The sequence below is a fragment of the Lactuca virosa genome, chromosome 4 (genome assembly GCF_052849685.1).
Source record: "Lactuca virosa cultivar CGN04683 chromosome 4, Lactuca_virosa_CGN04683_v6, whole genome shotgun sequence".
Classification (NCBI taxonomy): domain Eukaryota; kingdom Viridiplantae; phylum Streptophyta; class Magnoliopsida; order Asterales; family Asteraceae; genus Lactuca; species Lactuca virosa.
Genome location: NC_136429.1, coordinates 155,071,463 through 155,088,077, shown reverse-complemented (window position 1 = coordinate 155,088,077; position 16,615 = coordinate 155,071,463). Strand labels below are relative to the sequence as shown.

At 37.5% G+C, this 16,615-nt stretch overlaps 2 protein-coding genes across 2 annotated transcripts; both read right to left on the bottom strand.

Annotated features, from left to right (window-relative positions):
• Positions 1 to 2,026: 2,026 nt before the first annotated feature.
• Positions 2,027 to 8,084, bottom strand: LOC145105253 (heat shock cognate 70 kDa protein-like). Its single transcript, XM_079042384.1, has 5 exons — positions 7,812 to 8,084; positions 7,519 to 7,644; positions 7,142 to 7,364; positions 4,013 to 4,216; positions 2,027 to 3,679 (listed from the first exon to the last, which is right to left on the bottom strand). Exons 1-5 carry the CDS (start codon positions 8,082 to 8,084, stop codon positions 2,046 to 2,048), a joined length of 2,460 nt encoding a protein of 819 aa, XP_078898510.1. The 3' UTR covers positions 2,027 to 2,045.
• A 4,793-nt stretch (positions 8,085 to 12,877) lies between these two features.
• LOC145105252 (heat shock cognate 70 kDa protein-like) lies at positions 12,878 to 15,081 on the bottom strand. The gene is made up of 2 exons (XM_079042383.1): positions 14,865 to 15,081; positions 12,878 to 14,530 (listed from the first exon to the last, which is right to left on the bottom strand). Exons 1-2 carry the CDS (start codon positions 15,079 to 15,081, stop codon positions 12,897 to 12,899), a joined length of 1,851 nt encoding a protein of 616 aa, XP_078898509.1. The 3' UTR covers positions 12,878 to 12,896.
• Positions 15,082 to 16,615: the final 1,534 nt, after the last annotated feature.

Sequence of the window (16,615 nt, the reverse complement as noted above, 5' to 3'; positions counted from 1 at the left end):
CATTTTTAAAAATCATGCTATGCAATATGATGCATGTGCAAATCAGGCTATCTATTCTTGTACGCTCGTATGACCGCGTCGGGACTTTGAGGACCTGCCAAAGTATCTATAGAACAATAAAGGCTCATTCGGCATCCTTCCTAGTTGATTATTGGGTCTCCTAAAGTTTAATTATTTTTCTTCGTTTGGATATGAAAATGATTTCACAAATGTAGCTAACTCTGGATATATCTCATCAGTAAGGTAGTATCTATACTTATATGATGTTTCACTCACTTGAAACGACACATCATACGATTTCCCAATGTGGATGTCGTCGAATATCAACGATTGGTCTACAACATTGATGTCGTTGTGAGACACGGTACAACAAAAAATGCATGCCATATCTAAAGATCATTTGACATTGTTGCTTCTAAAATTAAAAGTCGGATATTTCTGTTCACCTCACATGATTTGACTGCGCCACACATTAGGGCACATTGCGCACCCCTAATACATACAATCAATACTACCAATCATTCAAGGAAAATCATGCTTCTTTTCATGTGCCATATACAATTGGTGGAGAATGTTAATTGTAGGTTCGTGCAAATATTAGTCGCGGTTTAGGATTTTAGCAAACTTGTAATTAAAGATATTCTTGTGCCGTTTTCTCTGAGAGCCTCAAATACTCATCCTATGAGTCCGATCCTATGTTGAATGCTAGTTGACGAATTGTAGTTGTATTTTTTAGTTGGAGGGAAACCTTGCTTACCTCTAGCTTCCCACTTCGGTTGAAAATATGGAAATCGATTCTTCATCCCACTAAATATGCGTAGAAAAATTCTTTCCTCGTCCGAAGCCGACGTCTAAACTTTTCATCATAGACAACATCATCGACAAAATAGTACTGTACAAGATGGTTGTGCCCATCCACACGATTTCTCTGTAAAGGGCATTTTCTGGTTTTTGAAGAGGAAGTTTCAACTTTGTCTTCTTGTAGGTAAGCGAGCATTATTTGCAGATTCTCACAAAGCAAACTTACCGTGGAAAATGATTATGGCGTTTTGAATTTGATATAAAGAATATAGAGGTTTTTTTGTGTTGTGGTATATAATGAAAGTAGTATTCTGTACTGGAGATAGAGGAAAAAAAATTATAATCCTAAATGCGTCCAACGGTAAAAAATGAAGAAGAATGCATGCGGTGTAATCCCACACACCACACGTTGTGGTGTTCCCCACGTCCCGCTCCTACCAGCTCAACCCACCGTATTGTGTGGTGGAAGTAGACTCTTGGGCTTAACTTTGAAACCATTACAATCTAGAAACTAGTATTTTTGTACGCAAAATATCTACCAACATTGCTTGAACAATCTATAACTAGATTTAAAGAAAAAGATGCCTAAGGAATGACAGACTACAAATTTCAACCCACCATCTAGTGTTTGTTATTCCAAGGAACTGTTACTTTCTCTTATTATTCTCTTGCCGGTGAAAAATGGCTGGTGAAGCCCCATTTCATATGATTAAGATTCTTGTGGTCTTGTTGAGTCCATAGATGCTTGGCATGCATAACAAAAATTTAATTACTTCAATACATAATGTATCTTTTACGGTTCTTCAAAGTAAGCACACTAGCTCCGATTTTGCAAGTTCCAATTTTCCTTTGGGGTGCTTTATGCTTGGGGTAAATTCAGCATATATGTACTAATACTGAAACAAAAAGCGGATAACATAATTTTACCAAGTGTGGCCTAAACCATATTGGACGTTCCATCTTGATACATGAATAAACATTATCAAACAACAACCAACGTTATAAACATAGTATGCAAATTTCTATAAATCCATAATAATCAAACAACAACCACCGTTATAAACATAGTATGCAAATTTCTATAAATCCATAATGTACCAATATCACATGCCTTGCATGGTTGCATGAGTAGAAGATCGAAATAGCATTCCAGAATTCATGAGTTGCACTGTTTAGCATAAACTAATGAAAAGAAACCACAACCTTAGAAGATACCAGTTTAATTAACAACTATGATTTGAGAACTAAAATTCTTGCATGCATATGGACTCCAGATATTCCTTCATTGCCTGAACCTCATCAATGGATGCATCTTCGTGGTGCTCGATCCACTTGGTCGCGTCAGCAATCTTGTGCTCCATCATCTTCAACCTCTCACTGTAAGCCATATTCTTAATCTTATTTTTCATGTCGTATATGCAATCCTCTAGAGCATTGAATGCATCTACTTTCTTTTTGTATTCTTTGTCCTCGTGTTTGTAGTCTTCAGCATCTTTTACCATCTTCTCGATCTCTTGCTTTGAGAGTCTTCTGTTTTCATTGGTAATCATGAGTTTATTCATCTTACCGGTTGATAATATCCCCGCTGTGACTGTGAGGATACCGCTGGCATCTATTTCAAAACACGCAATTGTGTTTACAACTCCTTTTGGAGCCGGGGGTATTCCAGAAATTCTGAACATCCCCAACAAGTGGTTATCCGTAGATTTGGCTCTTTCACCTTGATACACCATGATTTCCCAACAAGATTGGTTGTCTTTGGTTGTACAATAAATTTTGGATATCTTTGTAGGTATTGGAGTGTTCCTTGGGATCACCACGTTAAATTTTTTGCCTCTTACCTCTATACCAAGGGACAAAGGGGTGACATCTAATAACACCAAATCTTGACACCTTTTATCACTGTTACCGCTTAACTTTGCAGCCATAACCGCTGCACCGTATGCTACAGCCTCATCGGGGTTTAGGCTTTTGTATAGCTCCTTCTGATAGAAAAGTTTTTGCAACATACATTGGACCTTTGGTATTCTAGTTGACCCACCAACAAGAATCACCTCGTTTACCTCCGGTTTCTTGATCTTTGCATCGCTTAAACATGCCTCCAGAGTCTTGATGCACCGATCAAAATAATCCATGTTGATGTCTTCAAATTTAGCTCGACTGAATTTCATAGAAAAATCAATCCCCTCATGCAAGCAATCTAGCTCGATTGAAGTGAGAGTATCGCTTGAGAGAATCCTTTTTGCTTTCTCACAAGCACATCTCAGTCTCCCCAATGCTTTTTTGTTGGGTGTTAAGTCTTTCTTCCATTTTCTTTTGAATTCCCTAACACAATGATCCACCATGCGGTTATCAAAATCCTCGCCTCCCAAATGAGTATCACCAGCAACGGCTTTCACCTCAAAGGTACCGACATCCCCTTCTACCATAGTCAATATAGAGACATCAAAAGTGCCACCACCCAGATCAAACACGACCACATTCTTCTTCTTTTTCTCTTTCTCTTTCATTTTGAGGGACTCTTCTAGACCATAAGCAATTGCAGCTGATGTAGGCTCATTGATCATGCTAATGACATTGAGTCCAGCAATAGTGCCAGCACCCTTTGTTGCTTGACGTTGTGAATCGTTAAAGTACGCTGGGACTGTTATCACAGCATTTTTTACTGGTTTTCCAACGTATGACTCAGCAATCTCTTTCATCTTTCCAAGAACCATCGATGAAATTTCTTCCGCCAAAAATTCTTTGGCTTTACCTTTGTAGGAGACAACTATTTTTGGTGTGTCGGAAGGACCTTCTATCACCTTAAAAGGCCACAATTTCTTGTCATCCTGCACTTTGGAATCACTGAACCTCCTTCCAATCAACCTCTTAGCATCTGAAGATCCACAGTAGTAGAAAAGTCAAAGATATCAGATTTTAATTCCCTAAACTGGCTATCTAGGACTAGATTTTTTGGTTGTTATTTAAAGAGAAAGTAATATGCATGCAGACGATATGGAAAGAACACCAATATGGCAATATACTTTACCTTGTGCTTCAAATTAGAAGATTAGTTTATAACACAATGATTTAAGACTTCAGTGTACTTAAATGTATCAGATTCCGCTGTTGAGTGAGGAATGATTCTTAAAATATGGAATTTCCCTATGGTTAAACATAATAAAATACCAACATTAGATAAAGTCTATGAAAAGAAAAAAAAGCTTACCAAATATGGTGTTAGCAGGGTTGATGGCAGCTTGGTTCTTGGCGCCATCACCAATGAGACGTGCTGCATCAACGAAAGCAACACAAGACGGTGTCGTTCTATATCCTTGAGCATTAGGAATGATTTCGATGCGATTATTCTTCCAAACGGCGACACATGAGTACGTTGTTCCGAGGTCAATGCCGATGGCCGGTGCATCGTCTCCTGATTTTCCCATTACAGCCAGATTTCAAAATAAATTAAATTTGCTTTCGCTTTTCATAACTTATCTTAGGCATTATAAAGGGTGTTGTTTTAAAATTCAAAAAGTTTGATAAGAGATATAGACTATTGATGCATAGTCAATCTTTATCTCCCACTATCTCGACCCTTATCTCCCCTAGTTTTAAACCAAAAGTTTAATCGATCAAGTGCACCCAAATGACTAGGCCCGGCAATGGAGCGGATTTTGACCCTGATCCGATCCAAACCCTTAACAATTATACGGGTTTGGAGCATAGTTTTTGATTTGTTTACCCGTTAACGACCCATACCGCTAACCCTTTTATTAAAAGGGTCGGGTATGGATCATCACCGATCCGCTTCGTTTATAACCCGCCCCATATAAATTTTAGAATTATACATTTATATTTTATATTGCCTAAAGTGTACATTAAATTCCAATTGGAAGTCCAAAGAGAAAATACGAAAGACTAAACTGTTTTTACATAGGATTCGAGGACTCAACTTCTAGACTTCCAGTCTTCTTCCAAGAGTCATGATTTCATTTCATTTATATTTCATCATGTAATCACCAATTTCATTTATAAATCAATAAGGTCATTTATCAACCGGAAGAAAGTTTGTAATTGCTATTCTCTATCAAGTAATCGACGGTCAAAAACCAATCGAAGTAATTAAAATAATGATTTTAATTCCAATAGAAAGTCCTCGAGTACATAATGTGTTTTCTAAATCAACACCTAGTTTTATTTAATAAATGTGATTTTATGATTTAAGTAAAATGTGTTTGATTATTCAAAAAACCTATGGGTTACGGGGCGGGTTTGGATATCCGCTGATTCGGTGGATAAGGGTATGAGTTTGATTATTCAAAACCCTGCGGGTTACAGAGCGGGTTTGGATCGAATTTTGAAATTTGTTAAAAGGGTTTGGATCAAGGTCGATTCGCTCCAAACCCGCCCCATTGCCAGGTCTACAAATGACAGAAGGGCTAACAGATGCCCGTGGAGCGTTTTTTTTTCATTATTTAGCAAACTTTTTGATATAATTTAAAGTATGATTTGTCAAAAATTGGGAATTTTGTCCAAAATGTTTTGGAGTTAGTAACTTAGTACCATTTGTCCAAAATGTTTTGGAGTTAGTAGCTTATACCTTGGCTTCTTTTCACTTAGACGTTCTTGAAAGCTTGCTTGTTGTCACTTTTGGGCCATTTCTAGCTCATTTTCTAGTAGTGAGAATTTGGGGATGTAAGGACTTCAGATCTAGGCACTCATGAGCTCCAGAAGCTCAAAGTTGCCACCTTTATTCGGCCATGTTCCCATTCTATGCATTTAACCTTCATTACTAGCTAAATTTTGGTGTTGAAACTCCATATCATCATGCATGAATGTAAAGTTAGCAACTTTACGTGTAAGGCTAGCCTAGGGAGTCCAGATCTATGAGTTAAAACATTGAAATGGATTAGAATCAACTAAATGAATATGTCACAAGGAGGACTCGTCGAGTTGTTCTTGGACTCGACGAGTCGGGCAGTGAACCCTAACTCCTTTTCTGATTTTGAGTAGGACCAATGAGTTGAGGTGGTGACTCAGTGGGTTGGACAGGACTAGGACTCGGAAGTTGAAGAACTCGACGAGTCTAAGGAGGGACTCGACGAGTTGAGTCGCGAGTTTTAGGGTTTCTGAGTTTTATAACTCGGCGAGTCAATAGGCTGACTCGGCGAGTTAGGTCAACCAGGAAGGTTGACTTTGACCAGGATGTTGACTTTGACCGGGGGTAAAATGGTCATTGTACCCTAAGAAGGATTATCAGATTTTGATTAAGTGTTGTTTTGGAATTGATAGCCGGAGAGTCGCCGGAGCAGCAGACAGGGATTTCTCACTCGTGTTTCCAGCAGTCAGTCGTACGAGGTGAGTTTTCCTCTAGTAGGAACGGGTCTACGACCACAATGCCGACCCTGTTTAGATAATAGTAGTTCCGGATTTCAACCTGATGTCGGGGTTAACCCGATGCAGTTTATATGTTTCCGGACTTCGGTCCAATGCCGGGGCGGTCCCGAGAAGTAGTTAAGTATGTGTGATGTCTTTGTGATTCATGCATGTTATATGATATGTGCTATGTGTTTCGGGCTTCGGTCCGATGTCAGGGCAAGCCCGATGTATGTTAGTTATTATGCCATGCGTTATGTGTTCCGGGGCAAACCCGATGTATGTTAGTTTATATATCATACGTTTCGGGCTTCGGCCCGATGTCGGGGCAAGCCCGATGCAGATCATGTGATTATGTTATGTGTTTATGATATATGTTATGCTATGTATGTGCCGGGGCACGCCTGATGCCGAGGCAAGCCCGATGCCGGGGTGAGCCCGATGTCCGATGCGGTCGGATGCCGGGGTGGGCCCGATGCCGGGCAGGAATCCGATGTCGGGTAAGCCGATGCCGGGATTCGTCTCGATGCAGTTGGGAGTAGTCCCAGAGTTATGTGATTGTTATATGTTATGTGTATGGTATGTGGTAGTTTGGGGGAGCTCACTAAGCTTCGTGATTACAGTTGCAGTTTTGGTTTCAGGTACTTCAGCTAGCAAAGAGAAGGGTTCGGGGTGATCGCATGGCACACACCACAGTTTTCTAGCCTGGGAGATTTACTCTGATATTTGATATGAGACTGATATGTTGTCAGATATTATGATATTTTGAGATACATGGTTTATGATTTTATACTATGATGATGATATTTATGATTTTAATAATGATTTAAAAACGAAAATTTTGGACCGTATTTTTGGGATGTTTCAAGTTGGTATCAGAGCCTTGGTTTGAGGGATTCGGGCACACTTTTGGGTGTGTCTGAACTCAAACTAAGGAAGTGGTATAAAATTTTCAAAAAAAAGGGATTCTCCTTAGAACTGCAAAAAGGTTGGGATTTAGGGGTATCAGCTTCACGGGGGGTAAGCTGCAACCACCCTTCATCTTCAAAGATGGGATTCTCCTTAGGTTTGTTGCTATTTTTGTGTATAGAGTTTTGATTGTTTTTCTTCTTGAGTTCCTCATAATCTTGGACAAGTAAGATTTGATATTCATGATAAGCATCTGGTCCTAAAGGTGAATCCGGGTAAGCTGAGTGACCTGTCTGCAATAGCAAGAGAAAAGATTGAAATTGAAGTCCATTCAACAATAAGAAATAAAAGCAGAAAGGATGATGATCAGGTGAAGTTATCATAATGAAGAAAGAGAAGGAAAAGAAAGCATGATAAGAGTTGCAACATTAGTCAGGGCATTAGCACCATAGCCTCTTCTAGAAGTGTCATGGCAATGTCTGGCCTAATGCTCAATGCTTGCCTACGTTTGATGTATGCAGGACCCAAAGAGGTTACAATTTCCCTCAACTCAATTGCCCGAGAACCTTCATTCTGATCAACATAACAAAAAAAAAAAAAAAACACAGAAGTAAGAATAAGGGAAGCAGAAAAAACTCACAATCTATACATGTACGTATCGATTGACAGTTCTAACTGCTAATTTATAAAAATTAAGAAATGATGGAAATGACGAAAAAGGGATGGATTGCGAATAAGACCTCTACAAGGCGAAGTTCAACATCGTCGGCAGCAAAATTAGAATCATTTAGATTTTGAAATGAAGAAAAAGTGATTTTGACGGCTCTTGACGTTCTAGGATCGGCTGCCTTGGGCTTCGGTTCAGTTGCGAGAGCACGAGTCACACCATTCCATCGCTTAACCCTAACAATGCTCGGAAAGGAATGGCAACCGACAGTGAATCTCGTACTGCAATCGTTAGAAGCTAACGAGTGAGCGGCTGCTTCCATGGCGGAATTTGCGAGACTTGCCATGGGCATAGTGAAATCGTTACGCTCTTACCAAAATGCCCAAATAGTGAATTTAATACAGCCGATTAGGGAAGGAAAGATGTGAAAGCGTAAAAGGCAAGACTTAGGGTTCCGGTGGGTTTGCTAAAATTAAAGGGTCGGAAAAATTATAAAACGGTGACAAGGTGCACCAGAGCACCGGCACCAACACGCTCGACAATGTGGCATTTTCTAATTTTTTGGGTTTCTAATCGAAGCAGGAGGTCGATAGATGTTTTCAGACTGAAATCGTAGATTAGAGAGCCAAATAGGAGAGAATCACAGAAGGCGTGAAGTGTGGATTGAGTTTTTAGGGTTCAATGGTGGTGGCTATGGCTTAGGGTTTATAGAGAGAAGGAAGGGAGATACAGAGAAGAGAGTATAGAAGCAGAAGCGGGGTAGTTCAAAATTTTAGAATTTGAGAGGATTTTATTTTCCCCAGTACAAAAATTATAAAGCGACACTTGTAGATGACACATATTTAAAGATAAGCGCCTTCCGTGTTTGTATTTTTTTTCTTTTGGACATTATTTTTAGGGCACGCAAAAATGCGTGTCCTCTATCCTTCAAATTTTGCGAAACTGACATTATTTTTTAGGGCGCGCACAAATGCACGTCCTCTATCAGCGAGTGTCATTGTTTGCGCGTCATTAAAGAGCTGTTTTCTAGTAGTGCAAATTTAGAACATAATGAGATCTTGAAAAGAAAAAAAATATGAACAAAGGATAAAAATTCAATGTTTGGAAAGAATTTTGTCATTTTGTAATGCTTGGTCTAAAATTTGAGTTTTGGAAAGATTTTTGATTCGGTTATAACATTTTACTTTTAAAGCACATTGCTATTTAAGTGTGTAAATATAACATGGACCAAAAATGAAAATCATTTTTGAAAAACTGCCAATGATCCGACATTGTAATTTCATTAACGTTGGATAATTTTTATTAAAATTATCATTAAATTGGTGTTTTGTCATTTATAGCAATTTGCTTTAATAAAATTTTATAGAAATGTAGTCTTTTGGATTTGAAAATCAAATGTATTTTACTCTTTTATAATAGTTTCCAAAAGTTGGATTGTGTTATATATTGAGTTATTGGTGATTGATGATTTGTATATTATAGGGTGCATTTCAACTTAGTTCAAACTGATTGCGTAATTGCAATTAAGTACAACAAAACCTTTGTTGATGCCTTCTGGAATAGCAAAAAGTAAGTATTTTTCTTCCATTTTTTTATTTATTTATTGGATTAAATTGTCTTATAATTTTATCCCCTCATTTTGCTGAAAATCGTTTACGGCTCATTTATTACTGTTGATGACATCATGGGCTGTTTTTAGTGTTGTTTGGTATCTTGAGTCTCGAAACATACAATCTAGAAAAACAACTATCGAGTTTGTAAAGAGTTTTGTCTTTGTTGAATTGAACACTTTTTTGCCAAAATACTTGGATGAAATACCATAAATGCCGCTGGTTTCTGAAAATATTACAAATTACGATCGTACCAATTTGTATGGTCAGAGACATCATTTTTGCTTCTGAAATTATTACAAATATCATTTGCGTATTTTTTTTTTGTTGTGTGGAGAATTACCAATAAACTTTTAATTCCTTGATGTACATAAGTATTCAAGTTCTTCATGATGTCTTTCCATTTTGCAGACGGTTGACAATGTGGAGCAGTTGATAAATTTCAGGCTTAAAATCGTCAATCTTTATCTGGATCAACAAAATTTGACGGTATTGAGCTTCTATTAACCAAGACCCTATAAATGCTTTCAAGAAAAATTGGATGCACAACTTTATATTGGACATTGGACTTACACTTCTCAAATCATTCAATTAAAGCGTAAGATTTTTTGAGTTGAAGGATTCAATAAAGTAAGCTGGTTGTTTTGTGATTTGTTTTGCAGTTGTGATAATTACAATTTTAGATTTTTACCTTTGTGATTCATACCACCTCACTAGTTTAAATTAAAGGGCTATAAATGAAATATCATGAAGTTGATCGTATATTTATATTTATATTAAATATAAATGAAATTTGTATGTATTCAATGATTCCTAAATAAATGACTTATATATTAAAGATAATAACAATTTAAAAAAAAATTTAAAATTAATATAATCTATATATACGACATTTTATAAAACTTAAAGGATCAAAAATGAAATATTATAGGTTGATTTGTAGTTGAAAGACTTAAAAGGATAAATATGAAATACTAGAGGTTTGATTTGTATATTGTTAAGAACGGATGGTGGAATGTGAGGCCACCGCCTTATTTTTAGAATACATTTCGAAACAGAACATTTTTTACAAATATTTTTGAATACAACGTACATCATTTATACAAAAACACTTGAATTGTCACCGACAGGATTTAAATGAGTATTGAAAATGTGTTCCACCAAATCAATTTGAAGGTTGTGATGTCCAACGTTGTCATGTATTTCTCTTTTGTTCGTCGTGTATTTCGTCATACCTATTATCTACTCCAGGGGCGGAGCTTCAACATTTGATTTGGGGGCCGGAAATATAATATGTATAAAAATCGGTGAGCAGGGGGCCATAGCCAAAATTTTATATTTTTGGGCCTAATATGTATAAAATTAAAGTAGAGGGACTATTTCTAACAACAAAATCAGAGGGGGCTACAGCCCCCCTTGCCCCTATAAAGCTCCGCCCTTGATCTACTCCTTCGGATATTGGTAAATTTTTATTTTCACTATAGTGGGAAATCACTTTTCTTTCATTTTTAAAAATCATGCTATGCAATATGATGCATGTGTAAATCAGGCTATCTATTCTTGTACGCTCGTATGACCGCGTCGGGACTTTGAGGACCTGCCAAAGTATCTTTAGAACAATAAAGGCTCATTCGGCATTCTTCCTAGTTGTTTATTGGGTCTCCTAAAGTTTAATTATTTTTCTTCGTTTGGATATGAAAATGATTTCACAAATGTAGCTAACTCTGGATATATCTCATCAGTAAGGTAGTATCCATACTTATATGATGTTTCACTCACTTGAAACGACACATCATACGATTTCCCAATGTGGATGTCGTCGAATATCAACGATTGGTCTACAACATTGATGTCGTTGTGAGACACGGTACAACAAAAAATGCATGCCATATCTAAAGATCATTTGACATTGTTGCTTCTAAAATTAAAAGTCGGATATTTCTGTTCACCTCACATGATTTGACTGCGCCACACATTAGGGCACATTGCGCACCCCTAATACATACAATCAATACTACCAATCATTCAAGGAAAATCATGCTTCTTTTCATGTGCCATATACAATTGGTGGAGAATGTTAATTGTAGGTTCGTGCAAATATTAGTCGCGGTTTAGGATTTTAGCAAACTTGTAATTAAAGATATTCTTGTGCCGTTTTCTCTGAGAGCCTCAAATACTCATCCTATGAGTCCGATCCTATGTTGAATGCTAGTTGACGAATTGTAGTTGTATTTTTTAGTTGGAGGGAAACCTTGCTTACCTCTAGCTTCCCACTTCGGTTGAAAATATGGAAATCGATTCTTCATCTCACTAAATATGCGTAGAAAAATTCTTTCCTCGTCCGAAGCCGACGTCTAAACTTTTCATCATAGACAACATCATCGACAAAATAGTACTGTACAAGATGGTTGTGCCCATCCACACGATTTCTCTGTAAAGGGCATTTTCTGGTTTTTGAAGAGGAAGTTTCAACTTTGTCTTCTTGTAGGTAAGCGAGCATTATTTGCAGATTCTCACAAAGCAAACTTACCGTGGAAAATGATTATGGCGTTTTGAATTTGATATAAAGAATATAGAGGTTTTTTTGTGTTGTGGTATATAATGAAAGTAGTATTCTGTACTGGGGATAGAGGAAAAAAAATTATAATCCTAAATGCGTCCAACGGTAAAAAATGAAGAAGAATGCATGCGGTGTAATCCCACACACCACACGTTGTGGTGTTCCCCACGTCCCGCTCCTACCAGCTCAACCCACCGTATTGTGTGGTGGAAGTAGACTCTTGGGCTTAACTTTGAAACCATTACAATCTAGAAACTAGTATTTTTGTACGCAAAATATCTACCAACATTGCTTGAACAATCTATAACTAGATTTAAAGAAAAAGATGCCTAAGGAATGACAGACTACAAATTTCAACCCACCATCTAGTGTTTGTTATTCCAAGGAACTGTTACTTTCTCTTATTATTCTCTTGCCGGTGAAAAATGGCTGGTGAAGCCCCATTTCATATGATTAAGATTCTTGTGGTCTTGTTGAGTCCATAGATGCTTGGCATGCATAACAAAAATTTAATTACTTCAATACATAATGTATCTTTTACGGTTCTTCAAAGTAAGCACACTAGCTCCGATTTTGCAAGTTCCAATTTTCCTTTGGGGTGCTTTATGCTTGGGGTAAATTCAGCATATATGTACTAATACTGAAACAAAAAGCGGATAACATAATTTTACCAAGTGTGGCCTAAACCATATTGGACGTTCCATCTTGATACATGAATAAACATTATCAAACAACAACCAACGTTATAAACATAGTATGCAAATTTCTATAAATCCATAATAATCAAACAACAACCACCGTTATAAACATAGTATGCAAATTTCTATAAATCCATAATGTACCAATATCACATGCCTTGCATGGTTGCATGAGTAGAAGATCGAAATAGCATTCCAGAATTCATGAGTTGCACTGTTTAGCATAAACTAATGAAAAGAAACCACAACCTTAGAAGATACCAGTTTAATTAACAACTATGATTTGAGAACTAAAATTCTTGCATGCATATGGACTCCAGATATTCCTTCATTGCCTGAACCTCATCAATGGATGCATCTTCGTGGTGCTCGATCCACTTGGTCGCGTCAGCAATCTTGTGCTCCATCATCTTCAACCTCTCACTGTAAGCCATATTCTTAATCTTATTTTTCATGTCGTATATGCAATCCTCTAGAGCATTGAATGCATCTACTTTCTTTTTGTATTCTTTGTCCTCGTGTTTGTAGTCTTCAGCATCTTTTACCATCTTCTCGATCTCTTGCTTTGAGAGTCTTCTGTTTTCATTGGTAATCATGAGTTTATTCATCTTACCGGTTGATAATATCCCCGCTGTGACTGTGAGGATACCGCTGGCATCTATTTCAAAACACGCAATTGTGTTTACAACTCCTTTTGGAGCCGGGGGTATTCCAGAAATTCTGAACATCCCCAACAAGTGGTTATCCGTAGATTTGGCTCTTTCACCTTGATACACCATGATTTCCCAACAAGATTGGTTGTCTTTGGTTGTACAATAAATTTTGGATATCTTTGTAGGTATTGGAGTGTTCCTTGGGATCACCACGTTAAATTTTTTGCCTCTTACCTCTATACCAAGGGACAAAGGGGTGACATCTAATAACACCAAATCTTGACACCTTTTATCACTGTTACCGCTTAACTTTGCAGCCATAACCGCTGCACCGTATGCTACAGCCTCATCGGGGTTTAGGCTTTTGTATAGCTCCTTCTGATAGAAAAGTTTTTGCAACATACATTGGACCTTTGGTATTCTAGTTGACCCACCAACAAGAATCACCTCGTTTACCTCCGGTTTCTTGATCTTTGCATCGCTTAAACATGCCTCCAGAGTCTTGATGCACCGATCAAAATAATCCATGTTGATGTCTTCAAATTTAGCTCGACTGAATTTCATAGAAAAATCAATCCCCTCATGCAAGCAATCTAGCTCGATTGAAGTGAGAGTATCGCTTGAGAGAATCCTTTTTGCTTTCTCACAAGCACATCTCAGTCTCCCCAATGCTTTTTTGTTGGGTGTTAAGTCTTTCTTCCATTTTCTTTTGAATTCCCTAACACAATGATCCACCATGCGGTTATCAAAATCCTCGCCTCCCAAATGAGTATCACCAGCAACGGCTTTCACCTCAAAGGTACCGACATCCCCTTCTACCATAGTCAATATAGAGACATCAAAAGTGCCACCACCCAGATCAAACACGACCACATTCTTCTTCTTTTTCTCTTTCTCTTTCATTTTGAGGGACTCTTCTAGACCATAAGCAATTGCAGCTGATGTAGGCTCATTGATCATGCTAATGACATTGAGTCCAGCAATAGTGCCAGCACCCTTTGTTGCTTGACGTTGTGAATCGTTAAAGTACGCTGGGACTGTTATCACAGCATTTTTTACTGGTTTTCCAACGTATGACTCAGCAATCTCTTTCATCTTTCCAAGAACCATCGATGAAATTTCTTCCGCCAAAAATTCTTTGGCTTTACCTTTGTAGGAGACAACTATTTTTGGTGTGTCGGAAGGACCTTCTATCACCTTAAAAGGCCACAATTTCTTGTCATCCTGCACTTTGGAATCACTGAACCTCCTTCCAATCAACCTCTTAGCATCTGAAGATCCACAGTAGTAGAAAAGTCAAAGATATCAGATTTTAATTCCCTAAACTGGCTATCTAGGACTAGATTTTTTGGTTGTTATTTAAAGAGAAAGTAATATGCATGCAGACGATATGGAAAGAACACCAATATGGCAATATACTTTACCTTGTGCTTCAAATTAGAAGATTAGTTTATAACACAATGATTTAAGACTTCAGTGTACTTAAATGTATCAGATTCCGCTGTTGAGTGAGGAATGATTCTTAAAATATGGAATTTCCCTATGGTTAAACATAATAAAATACCAACATTAGATAAAGTCTATGAAAAGAAAAAAAAAGCTTACCAAATATGGTGTTAGCAGGGTTGATGGCAGCTTGGTTCTTGGCGCCATCACCAATGAGACGTGCTGCATCAACGAAAGCAACACAAGACGGTGTCGTTCTATATCCTTGAGCATTAGGAATGATTTCGATGCGATTATTCTTCCAAACGGCGACACATGAGTACGTTGTTCCGAGGTCAATGCCGATGGCCGGTGCATCGTCTCCTGATTTTCCCATTACAGCCAGATTTCAAAATAAATTAAATTTGCTTTCGCTTTTCATAACTTATCTTAGGCATTATAAAGGGTGTTGTTTTAAAATTCAAAAAGTTTGATAAGAGATATAGACTATTGATGCATAGTCAATCTTTATCTCCCACTATCTCGACCCTTATCTCCCCTAGTTTTAAACCAAAAGTTTAATCGATCAAGTGCACCCAAATGACTAGGCCCGGCAATGGAGCGGATTTTGACCCTGATCCGATCCAAACCCTTAACAATTATACGGGTTTGGAGCATAGTTTTTGATTCGTTTACCCGTTAACGACCCATACCGCTAACCCTTTTATTAAAAGGGTCGGGTATGGATCATCACCGATCCGCTTCGTTTATAACCCGCCCCATATAAATTTTAGAATTATACATTTATATTTTATATTGCCTAAAGTGTACATTAAATTCCAATTGGAAGTCCAAAGAGAAAATACGAAAGACTAAACTGTTTTTACATAGGATTCGAGGACTCAACTTCTAGACTTCCAGTCTTCTTCCAAGAGTCATGATTTCATTTCATTTATATTTCATCATGTAATCACCAATTTCATTTATAAATCAATAAGGTCATTTATCAACCGGAAGAAAGTTTGTAATTGCTATTCTCTATCAAGTAATCGACGGTCAAAAACCAATCGAAGTAATTAAAATAATGATTTTAATTCCAATAGAAAGTCCTCGAGTACATAATGTGTTTTCTAAATCAACACCTAGTTTTATTTAATAAATGTGATTTTATGATTTAAGTAAAATGTGTTTGATTATTCAAAAAACCTATGGGTTACGGGGCGGGTTTGGATATCTGCTGATTCGGTGGATAAGGGTATGAGTTTGATTATTCAAAACCCTGCGGGTTACAGAGCGGGTTTGGATCGAATTTTGAAATTTGTTAAAAGGGTTTGGATCAAGGTCGATTCGCTCCAAACTCGCCCCATTGCCAGGTCTACAAATGACAGAAGGGCTAACAGATGCCCGTGGAGCGTTTTTTTTTTCATTATTTAGCAAACTTTTTGATATAATTTAAAGTATGATTTGTCAAAAATTGGGAATTTTGTCCAAAATGTTTTGGAGTTAGTAACTTAGTACCATTGGTTCAAAAGGTTTCATTTGTGGTAACTTTGGTCCAATTTGTTTGAACTTTTTAAAAATAACGAATTTGCCCTTTGTATTTGTATTTTCTATTTCTTTTATTTAATTTAACTGTTTTCTAAATTAAAATAGAAAATAATCACCCTACTCCCTACGTAATACTAACCCATCCACAACTTCTCTCTCTCTCTCTCTCTCTCTCTCTCTCAACTGCAATCCACCACCGCCACCACAAGAAACCACCCGCCACGTCGTCTTTCATCTTCTTTGACTTGTGATTGTCACAAGAAACCACTTGCCACCATCGTTCTTCATCTAAAGAGAGACAGTGGGTTCTCAAACCCTTACTTTGAAGATCTTCATAGGGGCGGTGACCTCTAGATCTGGAAAATCTAATGACGACGATGGCA